The following is a 19,179-nucleotide window of genomic DNA, read 5'->3' as shown; positions in this document are numbered from 1 at the left end:
GGATAATGTGTGCTTCCAACAGTTTCTTCAGTATTTTGTATATATAGTTATTTTAAATAGCCTACTTCATATTATGACAGTCATAAGCTCCTTCTACCCTCCTCCCCTCCTCCCCCAAGTCGTCCAAGCCTGGTTCCCTTTCCTTCCTTCACATTGTCCAGTGTTCTAGGATTTAAATCCATGGCTGTGAATAAATAAGAAATTTGCCATTGGTTTTTTTTCTGTGATCTTTATTCCCTCTGTCTCCTTTTTGCCTCTTTTACTTTCTCTTCCCAGTCTTTCCCTACTACAGGCATTCATTGAAAGCACTCTTGTTCCTCTTTGTGGTCAGAAATGAAATCCATCAGCTTTTTCCAGTAAATTAGCTCTGTGTGAGAGAAGGAACTGTTCTGAGAGCTCACCTGTGTCTGATACCCTTCCTTCCACTCCCCATACCAAGCATTCCAATTTTCAAAGTGATGGCTCTCTGTGTAGTGAGACTTCGAAGAAATCAGGCCATCTCCTGTGTTACGTGCATTCTGTTACCTCAGTTACAGCAAACCAGTCTTGTATATTGCATGCATTTGGCAATATTTTTTCATCTTAATGGAGGGGCTGTTGCATGGATCTCTTTTGCAGCTGATTTTACCATGTCTTTTCTTACTGTTAGATTATTCATTAGGTTATCAGAAAAATCTGTGTGTGTGTGTGTGTGTGTGTGTGGTGGTGGTGGTGGTGGTGCGGGGGGGGGGATTGTGTGGCATTACCTCAGAAGGGAGACCTGTGTGACTGTTGGAGTAAGTATATAACTAGTGATAATTGTGGCAGGTGATATTAAGAGGTCTGTGCATGTCATGTTAGACACAAGATTTCCAAGACAGTGTTTTTCTTAACACACCCAGAATCATGGGTGCCAAAGTACTCTAATCTCTTATTTAATTGCTTTACTTGCTGATCTTTGAACCAGATATTGATATTAACTACTTCCCCCTCCATGGATGTTGTCCTTTTCTTTTTCCTTCATTTCCCTTTCACCTGCTTCAGTTTCTTGTAGCTGTTTTATATGTGATGCTGTCTTAATTATGATTTGACCTGAGCAATGATTTAATCTATGAAATCTAATAAGAATATTTTTTCTGGATACTTCCTTGATGTCTTCCCCCCCCCCCCCCCGTTGAAAGGTGTGTGTGTGCGCTCACACTCAGAGTATATAGATATAAAGTAGGTCTTTGAGAGATTCATTTGTTCATATCAAAAATGTCTCCGGGTTAGAGGAGGATATTTGGGTTGTTTGGATAATAGCAGTGAGTTTTCAGGGCCTATAAAGGGAAAAGCGGTAGATTACTCTGACACAGAGCTGCTTGGAAAGTATCCAGTAGAAACTTGAATCCTTTCCAGGAAAATAGGCTTTGATTGTGCTGACTAGAACAAGAGAACATTAGAAGCTAATTTGTTAGTGGGTTTATTATCACATTTTACTATAAATTTGATTATTTTTTTTTAAGATGGTGGGGGAAGGGAGTTAAGCTTAGCATCAATGTTTAGAATCTCCTTGGTAGAAATCAGTGATATTCAGTCTCCAGCTAGAGAAACTTCTTGTAAAATACGTTAAACTATCCATTTAGAAGAGACAAGAGTAGTTTCCCAATTGTAAACAAGGATGTCAATGTAGAGTATCTGTAAGAAAAATCTTAGAGAGAATCTCTTAAAATACTGATTAATAACAAACAGATGTTATATTTTATTTGATATGTGTTTTCAAACATTTGATCTCAGTTTCAAATACCAAGATTGTTTCAACAAGCATTTTGCTTAATGTATTTTTAAAAATGTTATTTGCATTTTTGGGTTACCTCTCACTTACTTGATTCCTCTCCACCTTTGTAATGTTATATCTTGAACAGCACTTGATGAAATAACAAATACATGCATCAGTATTCTATTCTGTACTTCTCGCCAGTTTTAGATAAAAAAAGCTTCTTCAATCGAGTTAATTGTTATGATTTAAGCACCCAGAATTATTCTGGGCAGTTGACAGTACAAATAGAAAGACATATGTCCTGCCTTAGAGTTTACACTCTTATGCCCTAATCCTGCAAACACTTAGGCTAGGTCTACACTACCCGCCTGAATCGGCGGGTAGAAATCGACCTCTCGGGGATCGATTTATCGCGTCCCGTTGGGACGCGACAATCAATCCCCAAATTGGCGCTCTTACTCCACCAGCGGAGGTGGGAGTAAGCGCCGTCGACAGAAAGCCGTAGAAGTCGATTTTGCCGCTGTCCTCACAGCGGGGTAAGTCGGCTACGATACGTCGAATTCAGCTACGCTATTCACGTAGCTGAATTTGCGTATCTTAAATCGACTCCCCCCTGTAGTGTAGATGTACCCTTACATACATGCTTAACTTTATGTATGTGGATAATCCCATTGTAGTCCACAGGACTAGGTGTGTGTAAAGCAAACCACATGTACAAGTGTTTCAGAGTTATTTAATTAGGGGGTAACAAATAAAAAAGAAGGGGGTAAAAGGAGCAAAAGAATTATAACAATAAAATCACCTGGGCATTCAGTTTAGGCATGTACACATCTAGCTCTTTCAATTAAAAGTTGTTCCTCATTAACGTCCTGTCCTTTTTAATTTTACTTCAGATGAAGAGTATGCTATTTAATGTTGTGTTGCATGTTGGTGTACAGTTCTCTCACAGGAAGGGGGGGGAAGCCTTACAATTTTGGAACATAGATGAATCACGATTTCAGAGTTAGTGGTTTTCAGTTAAAATAAATTCCAACTTCACAAAACTGTCAGCATGGAGCCAGATTTTCTGATCTTCTGTGTTCAGTTGTGTGACAAAAAGTACATTTAAACCTGCTCGAGCTTTCTCCTGGAGAATTCTCTCTGCATAGAAGAATGTCCAACAGCCCTATGCCAGCTGCCCTGCCCAACCCAACCCCACCCCAGCGTAAGTGAGAGAAGGGGGAGCGCTGGGTGGGAAGGGCATCCATTACATCTGATCCCCTGCTGACTTACAGTGCTTGCACCAGGGGTTGAGGCTAGAGTAGGCCCTATGCTGCTCTAGTTTCCACTGGGGTCAAGAGGTTTGAGACCAATGAGTCCAGTTGGGCACAGTGGAGAATTGGTGCCAGTATGTGTATTATTGTCTGAGTATAGTTATAAATTCCAAAGATCACAAAATGGCAGTTAAAGATGCACAGGGAGCTTCTAACTCTTACCCCTTGTGCATATACTTTACCACACAGCCTTTAATTTTATGATCATACTACTTTTTCTTCAGGACCCCTGCCTCCTTTAGTATCCAGTACTCAGAGCCCTTCCTCTTTCTGTGTGCATGAGTACAACTCATAACCTCTTAAACCTGCAGTTGCACTCCAATGGGATCCTGAGACATTATTCCATGGATAATTTCCAATCAGTTTATAAAGTACACACATTCAGTATCCATGGGAGTTCTATAGTTTTAATCATTTAATACAATCCAGTGTATGCCCTCAGACTGTTTTCTTTAAACCACTGCAACTTGGCCAAATCAAATCTAACTTTCCCTTGGCCAGTGGAAGGCACCTTTGGGACTAAGGGGCTATGACCCCTGGCGAATTTCAAGTTTCTAGCCCCTTCTGCTGAGGTGCATGAGCTGTTCTAAGAAAGATTGCAAGTGGGTTATTTTTTTCCCTTAGCAGAAAAGCTGCCATTTTGTCCTCCCGCTCCTTTCATGCTTGAAAACAGCTCAACTGTTTTTAATTAAACTGGCAGAGAAAACAAATCACTTCTTGACCAAGAGCAAGTGAGCCAAATTTCATCTGAGACGGTACAGCTTTGAGAAAGTTAGAAGCCACTGAGGATGAGCCTTTGTAAAGGAAACATGTAGACAACCTCTACCGGAGGTGTCATTATGCATATTGCTTATAACATCTAATTTAGTTATAGAAAATGCTAATGCTGTTTGCTGCATCAGTGATACAGAGCATGGTACCACTATAATACTGATGAAAGCAGATGCTTACTTTAGAAATGTCAGTGGAAAAATGGATGGAATTGTGGGGGGGAGGAATGATAGTCTCCAAGCTCTATCTACAAATCAAGGTACATCCACCAGACACACAATACATTGTAGATTTTTGCAGTACTGTACTTCATGAGTGTCCTTTTTCTTGTGTAATTTGATCCTCCGGGGAATAGTTAATGTTGACATTATTTTCTGTCCGTGTTAACACCCCATTGAGGACAGAGGCTTCTGACTCCTCTGCATTATCATTTGAGGCTTTCTGCAGACCCAGGCAGACAGTGATGCATCAGTTTATGCACAGTTCTCAGTTTGGCGGCTTTCTTCCCAACGCTCTTTTATTTAAAAAAAAAAAACCAACTTTGATGCTGGAGTACTAGGTGTCATGCTCCTAAATAAATAATACCATCTTGATGAGTAGCTACAAAGCAGCAACATTCAACCCCTGCAGCTAAACAATGCATCGTTGTCATCTTAAATTCTGAGCAATAAAGCATCTTTCCATAAGAGCATTAACAAACACACACATTTGATGCTTTCCACAAGTAGTGGAACCTTACTAGAATGATATTGACTGATGAGCAGGGATAGGGCTGGCTACTCCTTCCCTCTTCCCAGAAGAATTCTGCTTCTTTTGTTTTATTGATAAAGGTGGGGTAGGATAGGATTGGCCCTACTCATCTTGATTTCAAAACCAGTGTTACATTTCAAAAACTATGAAAGGTGTCTGTGTTTTAAGAATAGCGTCTTTAGAAAATGCAAACACTTACAGGTAATGTTTCAGACAAACTATTCATCATTTTTTATATTGGTTATACTATTTTAAACCAAACCCACTTTTGTTTCAGGTTTAAAGCCAGGGAGGGAGGGAGAACTAATGAACAGTCCATGAACACCTTGATCCGTTAAAATCAGGAGACAGTGTGGTGGGTTGGGGGTAAATTTTTTATTAAATCAAAGATTTTTTTTAAAAAGCAGGACCAGATATCTCACAATAAGGAATTTGATTTGATTTACCATTAGTTAGTCGTGAGAAATGGCAACTCTAAAAGTAAAAGCAAATTTTAAAGCTAATCTAGTAACTGTATGAACAAAAATTTGGTTGATTGACTATTATTGGGTAAGTCTTGAGCTGAGCAGATCCCTGATGGGATATAGTTAACGTAACATGTTTTTTTTTTTTTTTCTTTTCCTTCCCTTTTTTTCTCTTCCCATTCAATAGCTACAACAAACCATCTACCCCACAATGGTTAGTAAAGCACAGAGCTTGATGCAGCCTTGGCTGAGGTCAAGCACTCCAATTCTAACTCTCAAGGGTTTTCTCTGTGTTGCCAGTGTACTGGTAAAAATGACTTTAAACTCTTGTCAGCGCAGTTACTGGTGCATGCATCACAGTCCCACTCAAATAAACCTGTCACAACACAGAGTCAGCAGCTAGAGAAGAGTACAAGGGCAGGCCTCTAGCTTTTCATTCGAGCATCACTAAACGTGCACAGAGTGCCCAATTATTTCAGCATTATTGAGCAAGCCTACAGGAGGACCCAAGCCTTGCTACATTAGATTTTCTTTAGTAATTTGCTGAAGTACCGCTGAGGACACTTAAAGGGCTTAAAACGGTGGCTGCAACCAGTTTCCTTTTCTGGATTGTTAATTCAGGTTTTCTCTTTCAAATTAACTCTCACTGCATGCTGTGCAGTAGCGCTGGGAGAACTGTTTAACACTAATTTTCTCAATTTTCAGCTTTTTCCCTCTGCTATAACTGCTTGTATAGTTATTCACATATGTTTTGATTAGACATGTATGTGGTGTGTCTCTTCCTGTAAGAAAAAAAATCCATGACTTCTGTCAGAGGAAATCGAGTTTAACTAGAACTGGCAAATCTGTTTACTTGATTCTCAATAATTTTTTTTTCTTGGTTAATTCAACCACCAATCTAAATGAGATTTAAAGTCAGTATTATGCCCAAATATGTGGTCATATTTGAAAACACAAAATGTGGGTGTTTAGTGACATATATCTATACATATCAGTATGTTAAACCCTCTTTCTCAGAACATGTTCAATATCTGTGTTTAATTTCTCACAGCAGCAACAACTCCAGGCCCAGCATTTATCACATGGACATGGTCTCCCAGTGCCTCTCACTCCACACCCTTCAGGCTTGCAGCCTCCAGCCATCCCACCAATTGGCAGCAGTGCTGGCCTCCTAGCCCTATCCAGCGCGCTGGGTGGACAGTCCCACCTACCAATTAAAGATGAAAAGAAGCATCATGAAAATGATCATCAAAGAGGTAGGAGCTGCTAGATGAGCAGAAGGCTTAGCTCGTCGGTGTTTTTTGCTTGTCTCTTCTCTAAGAAAACAGTTTTCACAAGAACTCCCATATAATTGCTCCAGTATTTATTGCCTAATTGAGACAGTAAGAAAATGTGTTCAAATGGTGGAAATCAGGGTTTATAAATCTGGTTGTACAATATTAATAATTAACTGACAGAAAAGTTAACATCTGTGCAATTTATTATTTAAGACATCATGATTTTTTTCTTCCAAGTATGATAAATGTGTAATTTTATGTAAACTAACTAGTACTTTTCTCTTTGTATTTTCCCCCTGCCACCGCCTCCTCTTCCTGCTTGTGTTGCTGCTGTTCTGTATGCAGACAGAGACTCCATAAAGGTAGGACTCTATTTCATAGGTGGAAGGAGCAACTTAAAAGAACTGTGCGGTACATTTTATTGCAGTTTGAACTAGAAATGTACAAAATGTCATGAATTGAAACTGGATTGTGATGTTTGTACTGATGAGCAGAATCTCATGTAGATACAGTATTTCATTAAGAAAGTATCTAATAATATACACGTCTAGGATTGCAGGATGATTTATTAGCCAATGAGTTTAATTATCCCATCTTTTCTCATTGGCTGAGTCTTCAGCATTGCATCCTGTTCCTACATTTGGAAGAGCAGAGCAGTTCTTATGTCCCACTTGAGAGCAAAGGGGGGCGGGAAATGGGCTAGCAGGTGGTATTAACTATCTGGAGACTGCAGACCTATACTCTGAATATATTCAAAATATAAACTTGTCTGCAAATGTGGAAAGAAATAAACTGCACAAGGTGTGGAAATAAAATTTTGTTTTTACCTCCTAACCACTTGGTTTATCCCTGTTAGAAATAGTTTATTCTTTAGCCTTATCTGAAGTGGTATAGGAGACCTATTTTTTTCAAGCCCATGAAAGATGACCATCACATTAACCCCCTCACACTCCTCCCCTTTTCTCCACGTCCCCTATATAATTTCTTGACCCTGAATTAATCTCTATAGGTAGATAGCATGAGTGTTTGCATGGCCATATAAATCCCAAGCTTTATAAAGAAACACATGACATGTACAGAGTGACTTGCATACTTATGAATATACTAGTCTATATTTTTTTGTTTGTATAAGCACATATACCAGGATGCTCATCCATACCTGGAGCACAATCAAATTTTGTGTGTGAATTTCCTGAATTTTCAAATCCGGGTTTAAAAAATGTACCCGTCTTCTACTAGGCATAAGAATAAGCCTAAACAGGCACTATCAAGTATGAAATAGGGGCTGGGGAATGTATTTCTGGCCATGCCTCCCAAAGGAATAAAACATTTGTGTACATTTAACAGTTGTAACAAATTTTCAGTCAACTTTCTAATAATTTTTATTAAAAAAATATGTAATTTACTACTAGGGCTGGTCAAATAGCAGAAAAATATTAATTGAATAAATCTGACATAGCTGTGTGGTAATACTGCCAAGTCTAATAGCCAGACGACCATATTTACTGCCCAGGTGGTTACAAAATATTGGTTGTAAGGTCAATCACATTGTCCAGGGAGATGACGCAGGTGATAACTCACTGTCATCACCTCTTATTCCACTTGACAAAAAGCTTCTGGGGAAGGGGAAGGTGTCACAATTCTTACCTGAGTTCTCTGCTCTGGAGTTTTGTCTGTCATATTATCTTCTGGCTAGTAGGTCTCTGATCAATTTTAATCCTTCCTCCCCAAGCTCTTCCCTGGCTACTCTCGGTTCCCCCTTCTCACCTCCAAGTCACTTGGATGTGATGATGAAAGGGGGTGTTTCTTTGGTCTTGCTACTGCAGGTTGGGTGTGTCTTCTATTCTACTCTTTCCCCAGCCTGCCTTAACTGCCACTGACAACTTCGTCGAGTCACAGCACAATGAAATTGATCTGATTGTCAGTTTTATTGTTGGCCAAAAGGGGGTCGGAATATCATCCATGAACTGTCGGTTTTCACTGTGAGCAGCAGCGGCACTGCAGCTGTCTGTCTGCAGACTTGCAAAGATACTACTGCATTAGTTTTTCTGTCTATTTAACTTCTCTACCACAAGGGCGAGAAACAAGATTTTTTGTTATTAAACGAAAGCTTGGGTGGTACAGGAGTTAATAACACTACATCGCCTACTCACCCTGGACAAATAGTTCAGTGATTTTTTTTTTTTTAGCTCTGATTAAAAATATATAAGTAAATCTGTACACATTAGACTAAAATTACCCAGATATTCTCCTCCATCTGTATCATCTAATTAATCTGAAGCCATAATAAAACTTCACTGTTTTCTCATTGAGTTATCTATGCACATTTTTCAAAATGCACATACATACACAAAACTGAATGAAGTTCTAGTAACATATATAATACACTAATCACTATACTAAAATAGTATAGTTCTAATAGTACAGAATTAATCTTGCTTCCCTATTCTCCCCCCTCATCCATCTAAAAAAAAAAAAAAAAGGTGGGGGGTATACGCTATATTTTGTATTCATGCTGGAAAGGTAGATCTTCATTTTGTTTTGCAATTATGTGGAGTGATTCAATGAATGATCATACATACATCTAGAGAGACTGAGAGAAAGGTGTGACTATTTTGTACTGATTTATTATGGAATGATAGCTATAAATAGATGTTTGTCTTGTATAGTGTTCAAATTATGAGTTGGACTGTGTCAGCTTTTAGGGCTTGCTGCCAGCTTTGCAAGGTGAAATAGTTTGCTAATTTCCTTAAATGTTTTCAGTGATGCCCAGAGTAGCAGTTAGTCGCTTGTTCTATTGATCTGTCCTCCCTTAAGTGGCTCCTGGTTAAGAGAGGCTTTTATGATTGTCTGCTGTGTGACTTGAGATGGTTTTTATCAGCCAGAACGTGCCAGTTGCCAGCAGCTGGAGTCTGTGTGCTTGTATGAAATAATTTATTCATGCAGGATAATGCTCCTTAACATTTAACAGGTAATGAACGTGACATAAATTTCCTTCTTGCTTTTAATTTTTCCCTTTCCTCTTCTAATGTGCAAACAGGCAGCTCTGGTACTCTAAATAATAAGTAATTTTTGGCCATCTGTCAAAAGGAAATTTCAATACAAATTTAAATTAATGGTGCCTGAAATTTTTTATAGCTCCTCTAAAAGCCTCTAATGTGCAGAAAATCCTGAATCTGCTGGTAGTAATTAGTGTAGCATGTAATGAGGATATGGGCAACATTATACAGCCCCAGTGTAACGTTTTGATATGGTAGCAAAATTTTGATTTATACAAGGCTGTGTGGCTGAGTTTAATTGTGAGAGACACTTTAAAGTGTTTTCTTGACGATATAGATTATTAAGCAGGGCAGATCGTAGAATAGCTCATAAAATATAAATTTAGGCTTTACTGTAAGATTCAGGTAATTAGGGTACTTTTACCTATTGGTATAAAGAAGGAAGAAAGGAATTTGGTCGTATGCTTCTCTCTCCCCCTTTAAAAAAAAAAAAAAAAAAATTCTGTTCCACCAATTCCAGAACTCCTGACCTGTCAACCAGTTGTCTTCATTGAACTTGCCCTCCATAATTACACTGGCATTTACCATACATTTAATTCTGACTGGGGACGAAGGTAACAGTTGATTCACTAACACTGGAGAATTTAAATTTGAATCCATACAGAGGGAGGATCCACTGTATGAAATTACTCCCTACAGGCAAGAAGGAGGGTGTGGGTCATGGGAGGGGAAGAGAAGGGATAGGTAATACTTCTTACACACAAGATTTTACAGACTCTTCGGGGAACGTGGTAAAAAAAAAAAACCTCATTCATGTCCTTGCTGAACATTAAAGCCAAAATCAATGGTTGGAACTGTGAAGTAAGACAGGCTGACATCAAAAGCCAGTTCTTGAGGCAGTGGTGCAAACAAGAAAGGCACAATCATATTCCAATTTATATCACCCTTCTAAATGGAACATTTTCTGCCTGATAAACCAAACCAGACTTGGATCCTTCCAGACTCATCTCTGGGGTAAGCAGATGACTTCTGAAACTAATTAGGAACCTTCTAGAAAACATGAGATTGTCCAGTATCAACACAATAGAGTCCAGGGAGGAAGAAAGCTTTTGGAGCATTCTGATTTTTTTGTTTTTTTTTGTTTGATTTAGTCTTCAGAATCCTTTACAAAGTTAAAGTATGGAAAAACTCAGTACTCAGTAAAATGGGTCATGGGAACTCTGTGTACAGATACAAAGCCAGCAGGACAAACAAAAGGGAGAGGTGAATCGTAAGGGCACGTCTAGAAGTGCTGATGTCTCAAGGACTGTGATGGAGCATAGACCTTTCTTTTTAAATTTAAATTTACCTTTTACAAAATATTCTGATTCCTTCTCGCAAGCATTAAAACTCAATGGGGGTTGTTTTTAAAGGCTATCCCTAAGCCACTTTGCAATGGAAAAACTTGATTCTTGCTGGCAAATTGTTCCAGGATTTTTCCATGTCTATAAAAATTGCTCAAATAGGACACCTGGCTCTTCTCCTAATTCCCCCCCACCATCCAGCCAGATTTTCCCCTAACAAGAGGGAGCAGGTTCTCTTCTGTTCCCTAACAATGTTCCCTGTGGCAAAATTATCCTGTAAGGAAGCGGAGGAAGTATTTGTGGAGAAAAGTACCATCTGGGAGCAAGCGATGTAAGTTGAATGGTCTCTCCCTCCTGTGTAGCTTTCTCCATGCTAGGACACCTACAAGAAATGGGCCAACTAATGTCTGTTATGTTGTGGGACAGTCAGAGATAGCTGATGGTATTTGTTGTCTTTGTAAGTTTTTATAAAAACATTTTGAATCATCATTTTGGGCATATAGCTGAACTATGTAACTGTGTGGTCCTGCTACTATTGGCCTCATACTCCCTATTGCTTATTACACTTGCTTGTTTAATCTTGTTTCAAATTGGATTGTAAGGTGTTTTTTTTGTTTGTTTTTTTGTTTTTTTTTTTGGAACAGAGCCCATGTCTGTATTCGTACAATGTCTAGTACAGCAGGGTCCCAATTCTGCCTGGGGCTTGTGGACACTACTGCAATTAGAAATAAGCAATAATAATAAATAATTAAAAGTTGCAATCATATTGTTGGAATAAAAGTCTGTTTGAGTTCATAGAATTATCAGGGTGGGAAGGGACCTCAGGAGGTCATCTAGTCCAACCCCCTGCTCAAAGAAGGACCAATCCCCAACTAAATCATCCCAGCCAGGGCTTTGTCAAGCCTGACCTTAAAAACCTCTAAGGAAGGAGATTCCACAACCTCCCTAGGTAACCCATTCAAGTGCTTCACCACCCTCCTAGTGAAAAAGTTTTTCCTAATATCCAATCTAAACTTCCCCGACTGCAACTTGAGACCATTACTTCTTGTTCTGTCATCTGATACCACTGAGAACAGTCTAGATCCATCCTCTTTGGAACCCCCTTTCAGGTAGCTGAAAGCAGCTATCAAATCCCCCCTCGTTCTTCTCTTCTGCAGACTAAACAATCCCAGTTCCCTCAGCCTCTCCTCATAAGTCATGTGCTCCAGCCCCTTAATCGTTTTTGTTGCCCTCTGCTGGATTCTTTCCAATTTTTCCACGTCCTTCTTGTAGTGTGGGGCCCAAAACTGGACACAGTACTCCAGATGAGGCCTCACCAATGTCGAATAGAGGGGAATGATCATGTCCCTTGATCTGCTGGCAATGCCCCTACTTATACAGCCCAAAATGCCGTTGGCCTTCTTGGCAACAAGGGCACACTGTCGACTCATATCCAGCTTCTCGTCCACTGTAACCCCTAAGTCCTTTTCTGCAGAACTGCTGCCTAGCCATTCGGTCCCTAGTCTGTAAGAGTGAATGGGGTTCTTCTGTCGTAAGTGAAGGACTCTGCACTTGTCCTTGTTGAACCTCATCAGATTCCTTTTGGCCCAGTCTTCCAATTTGTCTAGGTCTCTCTGTATCCTATCCCTGCCCTCCAGCATATCTAATACTCGTCCTAGTTTAGTGTCATCTGCAAACTTGCTGAGGGTGCAGTCCACACCATCCTCCAGATCATTAATGAAGATATTGAACAATAGAATACACTTTGTGTAATGTGGCTGTCAGTTTTTGATGTGATGTAGTAAGGCTTCATGCATATTTTGGCTATATTTTGCCCAGTTTGGTGGTAAACTAGTAGAAATCAGTACAAACTCGAGTGGGATGGATAATTGAGTTTCCCATGTAATAAGGTTGCTTTTGTTGCCATGTTGAGGCCACAGTGTATATGAAGGTCTCGATTCAAGTAAATCACTAATTACTTCTGAATATTTAGGCCTGTCTTCATTATAGTATATAAGTAAGAGTAAACATGTTGCTCCCCACAATTATTATTAGGTCTTTTTAAAAACATTTTTGTGTCAATTTAGTGAGCCTGAAAGGAGCAGAGGAGTTAGCTATAAACAGGCATCATTAGAATTAAAAATTCCTATGCATATTGTTGTATTCTTGTATATTGTTTAATTTCATTGTTTATCTGCTTCCTCATTTTCATGCTGGTAGATGATCTAGTGTGATACACAGATAGTAGTCTTTTGGTCTAGATTAGTGACTTTAATGTGAGGCTCAGATGAGTGGTGCTAATATGTCAACCTATGAAAAATATATGTGGCTATGTAAACATTTATTGAGTATAAATAATTTAAAGATACCCCAAAATATGTCCTTAAAAAGTACAGAATTTATTTTCTCTGTTATATTTTCTTTTTATCATATGAATTCCACTCATTTGAAAAGTACTGCAGATATGGGTTAAATTTAAAATATCACCATTTGAGCTGATGTAGAAGTGTTTTTCACTTGTCTCCCCATCACTGTTTCTTTGTGTGTGTGTGTCGTACATAAAATGTTCATTTTTATCAAAAAATGCAACGATCAGCATGTGTTTTGTTTTTTACATTAGCGATGTGCTCATTTTATGTTGAGCATATTTGAGCTACACTTCGCTCCACAAAGGACTTGTTGAATTTTCACTAGGCACACTGATATTTTTGAGTAAACATATCAAAGTGTAATTAGTAACTTTTTCGTTCTGTTGGCTTGTGATACAGTAATTTGTTCAGTATTAATTGATATCTGCCTTTGGGCATGTAGACAGTGCAGAATGTAACAGGTGCCCTAATTCTCGAAAATGTGTTGTAATTGTTTGTTTGTGGAACAGATGAATAAATATCTGTGGGGCATAGCTGGTCCTCAGGTGGTGAACATGAGCGGATTAATGATGTGATTGGGTGAGACATGCTTGTGTTTTGCAGTCTCGTCCAGTAACTGTCTGCTGAAGCAGAACAAATATTAATTAGCAGGGCCCTGTTTGTTTTCTTGGTCTATCTTACATAGCTGATTTTTGCCATTGCTTTTTAAAAAAAATAAAACTTCTGTTGTTTGATTAGTAACACATCAATACATTTTTGTAATTTTTAAACAAATTATTTAAAACAGCAAACTTTATCTCCAGGTCAATAGCTCCCTTACAGATTTTTTTTTAAAACTCACTTTTGCATTTTTCTTTGATTTGGTGTCATATCACTTGACTTTTTAAATGAAGCCATTGGAGTATATTTGTTCAGTGTGGAGCATTAATTTAAGAGTAACAGCATGTAATCTGGTTTCAAAAAAGTTAGCTTCTCGGGCTATTTTTGATTATTTCATCTCCTGTATATCATAAATACATCTCTTGAACTCCTTTTCCCTACACTGTATACAAACTGTACACCACTCTTTTACCCCATCATATTCTATCAGAAGAATTGCCTGCATTGACAATTTCTGGTGGCTGCAATATGCCACAGTGCATGTATTGGGTGAACTCCTACAATGCTTATCACTATCAAGCTTTATTTTGCCACTTAGTGATTTAGAGTAACTCAAATATTCTCTCTCTCCAGATGCTCATATCACCCAGGAAGCAAACACTTACATGGGTTGTAATTTCTAACCTGAGCAGTCATGTCTAATTATTTCCATGGCAAAAGACTGTAACATTAGTAATATAAAATTATGATTTCACACGATAGAGTAGGAAAAGGAAGTTTGCTGGAGTGAAGAGCTGTTGAGGTGGCAGGAGAGGTCTTCCTGAACACAGTATCTTCAATAATGCGCTATTTTGGAGAAGAGAGGGAAAGTTTTTCTGTACTGTATTCCTTGAAGTTGAAATATAAGTGTACAGTCATAATTAGTGTTTAGATGTTGGCATTCAAGATTTGCCACAATTTATTCATAGTCAACAAAACCAGAATGAAGAGCATACTTTTTTCTTCATGTTCAAATAGCTTTTAATCTAAGTGAAGGGGGAAAATGGGTAGTATTGATTAAACTTTATCAAAGCAATATCCAGAAGCGAGTCAATTGCTTTCTATTTTAGAGATTTCCCTCATCTTCATGATTTTTTTTTCTACATTGAGCAGTTAGTGTTTAATTTTAAATTCTCTTAAAATACTCCATGGATCTCAGTTATTTTGAAATGTCCTTTATTTTAATGCAAATTAATCGATCCATCAGAAACTCTAAACACTTCTTAAAAGGAAAAAATAAAAAGAAGGAAGGGGAGAGAAATCACCTTCTGCTACTAACTAAGTGGTAGAAAAAAAATCAAAACTTCCTAACATTTCATCTGACCATAAGTCATCGAGCACTAATAGTAGGTTAATATTTGTATTAAATTACACTTACTGCATTGTCTCCCACAGTGAAGCAGAAGTATGTTCCGGTTAGAACTCCTGTCTTCTCTTGTCAGCTTCTTAGACCATTTCTTCCAATGTCTTCCAAAGTCAAAGTGTTTTCCTGAGCCATTATGGAGAATTCATAAGTACATCATGAATTACAAAGTGTTAATTTTTGGGGGTGATGGGAGGGGCAAAGAAGGGGGGGGGAATAAGTATCTCAGTCAGTAAGTACCAGCCAATGAGAGGAATTTCCAAGGAAGTTATACCACCTGTCCCCATCTTCTCTTCCCAGTACTGTTCTAATTAAGCTAAATAATTTATAAAATAAGTCAAAGTTTATTTATTTTAGCAGTTTTAAAAGTTCTGTGTTTTCTTGAGTGACATTTGGCCTTTTGAAGAACAAAATAAAATTGGAAATGCTAATGTTTTTCAGCCAACTAAGGGAAGAAAATAAAAATGTCACCATGGCAACAAAGCTGCTTTCTAGATGGCTTCCTAAGATATGCCCGAACTAGAAGCAGATGTCTGATTTGAGAATCTTGCCTCCTTCAATGTAAACAAATAACTTCTAGGCAGGTGTTGGAAATAATATGGAAATCCTATTAAGGGGCCCTGGGTTTCTGTCAGTCAGGAAGCCCCTGCCACAAAAGGGCTGGTTGTCTGAATAAAAGAGACAGAGTAAATTCTCATTAGGCTTTAGCTTTTCCCAGGAAATGATTGTCTCTGCGTGTTCCTTCTGTGAATCTGAATGTAAGCAATTTCTTCTATTGATGTATTCTGCCAGCATTCTCTTTTCCCCTCTCTTTTTTGGATTAACACTTGATATGTGCTGCTGTTCTAAGAGTTGTGACATTTATGATTTTAACCCACAACCCTCCACACACACCCCATCTCCCTATTTCTCCCCTCTTTCTCGCCCCTCCCCCTGAAAAAAATCAGATTGCAGGCCTCTTCAGGGCGAATAAACTGAGATTAAGCCAAGGATTGAAAATAAGGTATGGGGGAGGCGGAGTAGCCAAATCATAGATAGCTTATTGCTCTAGGTTTCTGTGAATTTATAGATTATGTTGTACTCCCTGACACTGTAACACTGAACATTGCATGAACAAAGGATTTTTTTTCCTTTTACAAGGGCCACAAAGTTTTGAAGTGTGTGCTTTTGTGATAGAGTTGAAAAACTGTGCTTTTTTTTTTTCCCCCCCATCTAAAATTGCAAAGAAAGTGTGTGGTATCCAGAGTCAGTCTATAGATTTTATTATTTATTTTATTTATAATGCAGTAGGACCATGAAGCCTCAGTCATGGATGGGGCATCATCTTGTTACACAGTGTATAAACACAAGAGTTCATTTACTTGTAGCCCATAGGTCAGAATTTTAACATGGGCCTTTCTGAAACCGAAGCTCAGGAAGTGCTTTTGAGCCTTTCTAGGTTGAAAACAGAGAATTTTTTTCTCCTCCTCTCCTCCTTCCCTCCCCCCCCCTTCTTTTTTTTTGGTGCATAAGATGTGCATAGCAATGTTCTTAATAATACTCAGAGGGTTAAATGTGGATAAACACAAAACAAGGCTTCTGAAAAGCCTCGCTATTATCATGCAGCATTTCTCGGACTATAGTCCCCGAGACGCACTTCATAAAGCCAATAAAGCGCACACTGGTGGTCTCCAGTTGCCCTAGCAACGGACCATAGGGCACAGTGTATGTGAAATGCATGAACATCTGTGAATTAATCTTTTTTAGTTTGTTCTTTTCTTGGCACTGATTGGGCCACTCTGGCTTGTGCTTGTGACATTGCGTGAGGAGGGATAAGCTGAAGAGTTCCCCTGGGCCCTGCCCTAAGTGGTTGGCAGAATGGAAAGTGAAGTGAGATTTATCCAGGCAGTGCTTTCAGTAGTTGAGGGATTTAGCCTGACAGCACTCTCGGTGGGACGTTATTAGCTTACTTTCTGCTGAGCGGGGAAATGAATAAAAAATTTTCTAGTAAATCTAGGCATTATTGGGTTTGTTGGTCTGCCGTGAAAAAATAATCTGACGAGAAAATTGAAATAATCACTTGTGTTTATATCACAATTTACTGGACCTTACCACTCTTCTGCTTTGTTCTTATTGGATTATAGCAAAAAATAAATAAATTGGGCTGGTTTGAAGGAAACCACGGAACGGAAACATAAAACAAAAATCTGTTGATAACAGAATGGAGAGGAGGTTTCTCATGACTTCATGTTAAGGATTCAAATCCAAGCGAGTAAGGGATTTTTGGGGATGGGGTGAGTGGAGGTGTTCAGATACGGTATACAGAAATTACTTAACACAATAGCATCAGGGTAGTTAGCGTCTAGAAGTCTTATGAGTTCCTTTTTCACTTCTTCCTCCTCTCCACCACCCCTTGGGCACACTACACTGCAAATTTTGTGTTCAGCTCCTAGTGTCAATACCAGATGCTCACTTGTAAACTGCTTGGCTTACCCTTGTCATTTTCCACTGTGTCTCTGAGAGGACTGTAGGGGGAACACTGTGTACGTCATATAATCAGCTAATGCTGGATGCAATCAGTATTTTAATGAAGTATTGAAAGTGAAATGCTGCTTTAATCTGCTAATTGCATTAAGAGGACAACAGATTGTTCTGTATCGCTCTTTCCTTTGGAGCTACAAGCTTTCAAAGAATACTGAGGTGCTTTTAAGTGAGGCATTACAGCCAGTTGGACGCTACATGTTTGCATACGAATATTAACAAGCACAGCTGTACCTTGGGTTTTCTGTCTCTTGAGAGGCAATGAATGCAGCTGTGGAGGTTTCGTTAATACGTACTTATGAGCAAAAGGGGGGGGAAGCAATTTCAGCAAGGTTTGTTCACTTTACTACATAGCTGCCTGTCGTAGCTTAACTTGAAGGTAAACAGTGCAATGAAGCTAAAGTACATGAAGACCTTTTTATTTCAAAAGATAATATTGCCTTTGCTATATTTATCTTTTTATATAAATAGTACAGGAAACTACCTTTTGAAATTTCCCTATTTCATAAGCTCCGCTTGTGGGGCTAAGATGGAATCTGTTCACTTATCACAGAAGCACAGGTGTGTGAAGGACGGGTGGGGAGGGGTCACTCTTTCAGTCAGAAAGGGGTGTCTGTGTAAGAGTGTGGCTTTGTGTTTAGCACAGACTGCATGTAATGCAAATCTTTGTCATTGTAGCCACATCCTGTTTAGTTCTCTGCTCACTTTATTGCAAAACCAAATGGCGAGACTGTATAGAGGTTGACCACTCTTTTTATACTAATCATTGCAAAATTTCAGCTAACTAAGCGAATTTTAACCTAAATGGCATGTAGCTATGCCCTGTGACGCTCCACTCCCAGCATTTAGGAAATCATTGAGGATGGATTGCAATAAAAATATCATGGTGGTTGTTTTTTTTTTTGCCTATGCTTGCAGAAGGTATGTTGAATCCGTACCTGTAGATGCTGTGTTTCTATTAACTGCCTCCCTCACTATTTTTCAGGGTTTATTTATTTAAAATATCAAGCCAGAGTTATTTTTTGCCCCAAGTAAGTGTCTGGTTTGGACGCCTTTTTCCTCTCCAGGTCTGAAAAAACTAATGTTGTTAAAATAACCTGCAAATATGTTTTTTTTTAAAGTGTGAGCTATTTATCAGCTTCTGGGCTTTATGTAGCAAGGAAAGAGAGGCATTCAGCACCTGAGTAATTTTAAAATAAGCCTCTTAATTATCAATAAGCCCTTTAGAAGAAAGAAACCTTTTGGGCTGCCTTTCCCATGAAGTAAGGAACCATTCCAAATAGCCCAGCAGTATACATAAGCTGCATTGGTACCTGCATGAAGGCAGTCTATACAGGGTCAGCTCAGTGACTTGTGAGAAGCACTCTATGGTATAAGCCTTACCAGTGTTGGAAAGGGAAAATAAAATAAAATAAAATAATGGGCTTTCTGTAGGACAGCTCTCTGCTCCATCAAGGGTTCTGTGATAGCTGTGCTATCCCCAGCAGTGGTGTATGCTGAACATAGCACTCAGGTGTTCAGCCCTTTAGTCCATCAGTTGATGGGGCCAGCAGTGGGGAGAAAATGTAAGTTTTAAAAAAAACATACCCCTCTTCCCTGTTTTATTCAGGGTATTTAACTGTGCAGTTTATTCAGCCTACAAACATCTTTGCCT

General features: G+C 38.8%; 1 protein-coding gene across 8 annotated transcripts in view; it reads left to right on the top strand.

Moving 5' to 3' along the window:
* The window catches only part of LOC128839355 (transducin-like enhancer protein 4), a 120,957-nt gene that overhangs the window by 58,705 nt on the left and 43,073 nt on the right, over window positions 1-19,179 (top strand). For 5 of the 8 annotated variants that reach the window (XM_054032277.1, XM_054032273.1, XM_054032275.1 and 2 more), the window contains 2 exons: window positions 6,088-6,292; window positions 6,659-6,675. In XM_054032277.1, coding sequence (XP_053888252.1) covers window positions 6,088-6,292; window positions 6,659-6,675 — 222 coding nt within the window. Of the gene's footprint in view, window positions 1-5,202; window positions 5,251-6,087; window positions 6,293-6,658; window positions 6,676-19,179 lie in introns of those variants that run through there. The other 3 variants (XM_054032276.1, XM_054032272.1, XM_054032278.1) reach the window with 2 other exon arrangements.

This window comes from Malaclemys terrapin, chromosome 6, assembly GCF_027887155.1.
Source record: "Malaclemys terrapin pileata isolate rMalTer1 chromosome 6, rMalTer1.hap1, whole genome shotgun sequence".
In the NCBI taxonomy this organism is placed as follows: domain Eukaryota; kingdom Metazoa; phylum Chordata; order Testudines; family Emydidae; genus Malaclemys; species Malaclemys terrapin.
This window is presented reverse-complemented; position numbering and strand designations above follow the sequence as displayed.